The 6,151-nt window shown below is 34.0% G+C and overlaps 1 protein-coding gene across 1 annotated transcript in view; it reads right to left on the minus strand.

The window, feature by feature from the left end:
* Nucleotides 1–4,532, minus strand: part of VAX2 (ventral anterior homeobox 2) — a 77,370-nt gene extending 72,838 nt beyond the window's left edge. The window contains exon 1 of the mRNA XM_063459801.1: nt 3,599–4,532. Within this exon, the coding sequence (XP_063315871.1) occupies nt 3,599–3,854 (256 nt within the window). The 5' untranslated portion in view covers nt 3,855–4,532. The remainder of the gene's footprint in view (nt 1–3,598) is intronic.
* Between the last annotated feature and the right edge of the window lie 1,619 nt (nt 4,533–6,151).

Consider the following 6,151-nt stretch of genomic DNA (forward strand, 5'->3'; position numbering starts at 1 on the left):
ACATGCATATTAATACGTAATTACATCCGTATAGATATATATACTATTTAATATTAGATATTATATTATAAAAGTTCAGATGGTTTGCAATGTAAGGGCTATTGCCTTGCATCTACTTTTGCAACTTTCGATATGATATTAGGAAATTCTAAATGATTAAATAGTCAAAATTGCATTAAACATTCGCTACACACCCCTATAATATTATTTATATTATTTTGTGTATTTTAGCTTTACTTTTTTGCAATGTATTTTTTATATTCTATATGTGCTTAGTGTATTTGTGCTTACACACACCCAACACACACAAACAATCTATCATCATCAGTTTAGTAAAATATAATATAAAAAAATAACAGTATGTCTGTTACTTATAACTGATTGGTTCACTTATTTACTATCGACATACTTTGCAAGTTTACATGAATCCTCTGTTATGATCAAGTTACTATCCAACACCCAGTCCTAATAATCCCCAAGTCACTGTGCACAATTAACTTGTTTATATTTAATTGAGGCGCTGAACTAATTAATTATAACCTTGTGCAACTTTCCATTCCTTGCCCCCAAAATAGACTACTGTGTTAAGGAAGTCACATGATCAGAGACTATTTATTCTACCAAGAGATGGAATGAGCTTTAGTTGATTAAAAAAAAAAAAAAAATACAAAGTTAAAAAAAAAATTCTAATAAAAGTTTTCAGTTAAAAACAAATAAATGTTTTTTTTCTCTTCAAACCAGTGATTGGCCTGTTTACGTCCCCTTAGGCATCCTATTGCTTGGTGATACAGTTGCCTAAAATGACCTAATTTTATAAACTATGAAGTATACTTTTATGTATCCATGCATCAAAACTACAATCATTGTATCACAGTCTGACAGTGTGAAAACATACGAATATCTATGTATTTTTAAAAGACCGTTTACAAGTTATTATCGTTTTCGCTCAATTTATATTATTTTTCTGGTTACGATTCTAGGTGCATGATCCAGTTGGTTACTGGCCATTCTGGACTTAAAGGGTTAAATAGTAAAGCACCGCGTAGGCTGTGGACAATACCATAGAATGTTGTTGTATAAACATGAACATAGCCTGCTATTTGACAGATCTGTACCCCTTGCCGTACTGTACACGGACCTTTGCTGTCATACACGTAACAGTAATTAAATATAATAATGAGCAGGGTAGCCTGTATTGATTACTTTCTTAAGACGGGCGCTTACAGATCTCGTTACAGCAGAGGAAAAAAAATATAAAAAGTAATTTTTCTAGATTAAAAAACGTGACAGTATTTTAAGTAATGAGTGTACTACATACTGTGCACGTGTTCCTGTCCAAGCTTCAGAAAATATGTGCTTCCTATATCACTACACTATGTTTTTTTTTTAAATGAGTGTTATTACATAATAGACCTTTCATCACTCTACCTGGCTTGCACCTGTCGATACATTATAGCTGTCAGTCTAAATATACAGCAATGATCTGCAAATTCTTATACTGTTAGGAATGTAACCAATGGATGTACAGTACAAAGTGAACGGTTTTATACTGTTTATCAAGATGTGTTGTTGGTATGTATGGGACATCAGAAACAATATCCTATAATATCAAATAACAAACTGTATATAATAAGCGACAAAATGGAAAAATGCATTATTAGGTCTAAATATCAATTTTGATCGCGATGATCTAATTGTTTATCTTTCTATCTATCTTATCATATTTTTATATGTCTATAGGTCTATGTAGATTGGTTATGTGTAAACGTATATATGGCTTTTTAGATTTTTTATATATGTGAATATAAATACATGTTTATCTGTGTTTATTTAATATTATTTAGAATTAATATGTGTATTATATTGTAGTTTGCTGGTTTTAGTTCACTATTTTGGCAAACATTGCTAACTTTTTAACTAATTTTCTGCGCAAATATATATATATATTAGGAAATTTGACATCAACAGTCAGATATTGTTTTCAAGGCAATTTAAATTCACCATATGGATCATACAAGGAGATATGTTTTAAAATATGGGGATTACTAAAAACTACGCTACTTAAGATTCAAAAATGGGAGCTTTGTTGATATACTTGTATTGCTTTGTTTTTGGATACCTGTATTAAAATACACTGCTCAGGCATTAAAATATAGAATATACATTAAGGCATTCATTGGGGAACACAGAGAAATGTATTGTGAAATTCTACAGAGTGAGATTCAGTTTCTGATTATACAATAAACCTTTATTTAGTGAATCTAAATATCCTTAATAATGTAATCAGAAATTGTGGATTAGTAACGTAAAACCATCTGTCGGTTTTGTATCGTAAACAAGAGTTTGAAAATGTTATATCTTTATGACGCGCCTTTAATTACATCCGCAGGAATCTTTAAATGACTTATTTAACATGTAACAGTCCCTTTGACAATTTTTATTCTGATATAAAACCCCATAAAAATAAACAAAACATAGATTTTTAAGATTAAGGCCTATTTTATTTAAGTCTAGATAAATATGATTGACTGTATGCAATTATTATTTGAATGGGTGTTTTTTTGCATGGCCTATATACTGTTTGTATCACAAATTGTATCTCAGTTACAGATTACTGAAGTGTCTACAGTTGCCTATGAGCGTAAATCGACTGGATGTTTATGAATTCTGGCAGACAAGGCCTCGGCCGTGCGCGTGTTGTTAAATGTTGAACAATAAAGTTATGGATCTCAACATATAAAAAAAAAAAAAAATCATGATTATCTATGGGGATTTCGGAATTTCAAACAACATAGCAAATAAAAAACATAGCACAAAAAAAAGCAAAGACAAACTTTATCAGGACACTTTAAAGGAGCCCAGGATCTAAATATATCTAAGCCTAACGTATTATCTAAGCCTTTATCGTCTACCATCTAGCTGTGCTGTGAGCTGCAGGTTTTGCCTTTGTAGATACACACGATAAGTATTGTGAACGTGGCAGTGTCACTTGTAAACAATGTGTTCCGAGGAATGTGTTTGTTTGGTGTTTCTTGTTCTACGGAAGTAGAAGCTGTCCTCGTTAGTGATGCCTTATACATATTTCATGTTTGCTATATGCACGTCTGCAGCTACATGTATCTATATTGAGCTTGACGTAGTAAGATCTCTGTGCCAGCTGTGAGGATGGAACAATAACATTCATTGTGCTTCGCTGGGGGGGGGGGGAGAATAGCCCTCAATTAATAGTTTATTTTAGGGCAAAACAGCGATAACTCCAGATAGACCCCAACACTAGAACTACACTTATGCTTTGGACATTTCTACACCATCATAATCACATAACTTTCACTTGAATACCATGACGGAGGCTTAGATGCACCTGCAGCTATGATGATGCATGTTACTGATACATAATTCTATTGGCTCTTTAATTAAACTGACTGGTGCTTCATGTTAGGTTAACCGAGGGAAAAGAGAGGCCCCTCGGCACAGCTGAAAGGATAAGGTTGTATTATTTTGCTCACCCATTTTTCATATGTCTCCATCCATCTCTGTGCTCTTCCCGTGCCATCCCACTCTCTGCATCCCCCCCCCCCCCCCCCCGGTAAATCCGTACCTCTGACCAGGATCCGTCGACAGTAATCAGCTTCTCCTGCAGACTGGCTGTCCTGACCGTCTTCCTTGGACGAGCCCGGGCTGGAGGTGGAGGTCACAGGAATGTTCTTTAGACTGTGGCCTCGTAAGGAACACTCCAGTTCAGTCCTAGCTCCCTTGTCTCTGACTCGTTCTGAACAAGACGTGGCTGATTTGCCACACAGAGGGCTTCGTTCCTCGGACACTCCATCGCCCATACTAGTAACTGGATCAAACATCAAGATAACCCCCCAACCCTTTAATCTGTCTCCTTTTGCCAACACCACTTCCAGAAAGAAAGAAAAATAAATAGATTTTAAAAATGTGCAAACCACAATTCACACAGGCAGCATAAGTCAACAGCCTAATGCATGTAGAAGAGCAGAGGTTCCAAACACGTATTCCACAAAAGGTTTCGCCATGGTTGCCATCGTATACAAATGTAGGGTCCACTCGGCAACACGCGGCTTCTTTTTACAAGCATGCACGCCAAGTTTCTCTCAGATCAGAGTTTTCAAACATTACGTTTTAAAGCATGTAAGCAATAAAGGGCTGGCATATATTCTGCACAAGACAGTTGCTCAGACATTTAAAAGAGCAAATTGCTAGGAAGGTTCTGATCTCGTCTTCCTTTTTCTTTTTGTCCAGTCAAGTATGAAGACATGTGAATGAAAGACAGAAGGCGTTGCAAGCTCCTGTGAGGTTTTTTTTTTTCCCCTTAACAGTTCAAACTTTGACAATCCAAATATTTCTCTTCCAAAAACTTCTGTAGTCTTGATAAGCCCAATATGTACATGAGGTCAATGTTCTGGAGACAGATCCTTGTTCTATCTAGCTAACAGCTCATGCTGCTCAGAAGCCAGATTCTCGTTTAGGTTTTGTCAGACAGGTTGGACTTTGAAATATGATTGCATGGGTAAAAGATCAATACTACTTAAAAAAAATAATATATATATATATATTTTGGAAGGAAAGAAGGAGGGCACGGAGGGATAGGGGGGGGGGGGAGAATTGTGGGAGGGAAAAGGGCGGAGGGGAATGCCAGATTTGCAAAGCTCGTCTATATGTCCATTTCCCCTCCTCTCTGTGCAGCTCTGCCTTTCCCAGATAAGCAAAGGGAGTACCTTGAAACCACAGCTACATAAATGCATCTGTTGAGAAAGGAGGTAGGTAGGAGGTATTTTTAAATTGAGTGCTTACCCAAACGTAATTTCCTGCTTGTCAAATGCCTGCAATTGATTGGTAAACAAAGAATCTATTTAGTGGCAGTCACTTCAATATACATAGAAAGCAGGGGGAGTGGTGGATACAACACAACATGTTTGATAGTTCAAGGTGTTGTGTTACAATTTGCATTATTTGTCATATTTTTTTTCTTTTTCTTTATAGAAGTGACAGAAACAAACGGCTTTTCAATGTAATAATTTGTTTATCAGAAAGAAACGGTTGGAGAAATTTAGCGCAATTTAAAAATGTATAATAAAATGAGAGAGGGGGAGCAATATCGGTTGGAATTATTAAGATGTAATAAATGACATATAATTTAACGCGTACAATCAATGGAGGGATATTTTATAGATTTTTGGAGAAACTTTGCTTTTTTTTTAGATTTGTTAATTTTCTTTTTTTTGCAACATTGCAAATTCAATTTAAAATTATTTTGAAATTGAACTTCAGAAAAATAGCATTACATTAAAATGTATGGATTATTGGAGTAAAATGTCATGCTAAGATTTTATTGCATCAGTTACGGAATATCCGTATGTTCTTCACAAATTTATCAAGATAAAAGAGCGGACACATCTATTTATATGTAAAATAAACTATATGTAGTCAACTTGACTTCCAGAAAACAAAAATTTAGTACGGTTTAGAATAAAAATAGTATAAAACAATATTTTGACATTTCAATCAAAGCAACAACGGTATTTTTATATGAATTATTGCCATTTGGAAATATAAATACTTATATATATATATATATATGCCTAAATTTGCATGTGTGTGTGTGTGTGTTGTATACATATACACACACACACACATATATATATATATATATATATATATATTCCAATTTTATTTTAAATATTATTTATAATCAAAGAGAAGAAAAATAATCTAATCTTTGTGATTTTTTTTTCTTTTGGCAAATTGTATCAACCTTTTTGAAGTTTACACAGATAGAGCCCAGAAATGCAATTGTTCCTGTATTCCTACATGTTTTGATTCTCTGGAAGTTTAAAAGCAACTTGATCTCCAGGGGTTTGAATTATACAAAAGAGTTTAATTAAATAAACAGGATCTAAATGAATAAGTCTGTTAATTGGATACGCTTGTGTGACTCCCACTGCAGCCCAAGAAAAAGAAACTATAACAGGTATTGGTAGTTCATAAAAAGTATAAAAATACTAAATACTTACATTTTATCATTGTATTACGTACTGCTTGTTATGTGAAATTCCTTCATTTTTTTTTATGTTATTAAGTGCGGTTTATAATTGCAAGCCACAATTTAGGAAATGTTAAGATTTTATTT

The sequence above is a fragment of the Pelobates fuscus genome, chromosome 6, assembly GCF_036172605.1.
Source record: "Pelobates fuscus isolate aPelFus1 chromosome 6, aPelFus1.pri, whole genome shotgun sequence".
Classification (NCBI taxonomy): Eukaryota; Metazoa; Chordata; class Amphibia; order Anura; family Pelobatidae; genus Pelobates; species Pelobates fuscus.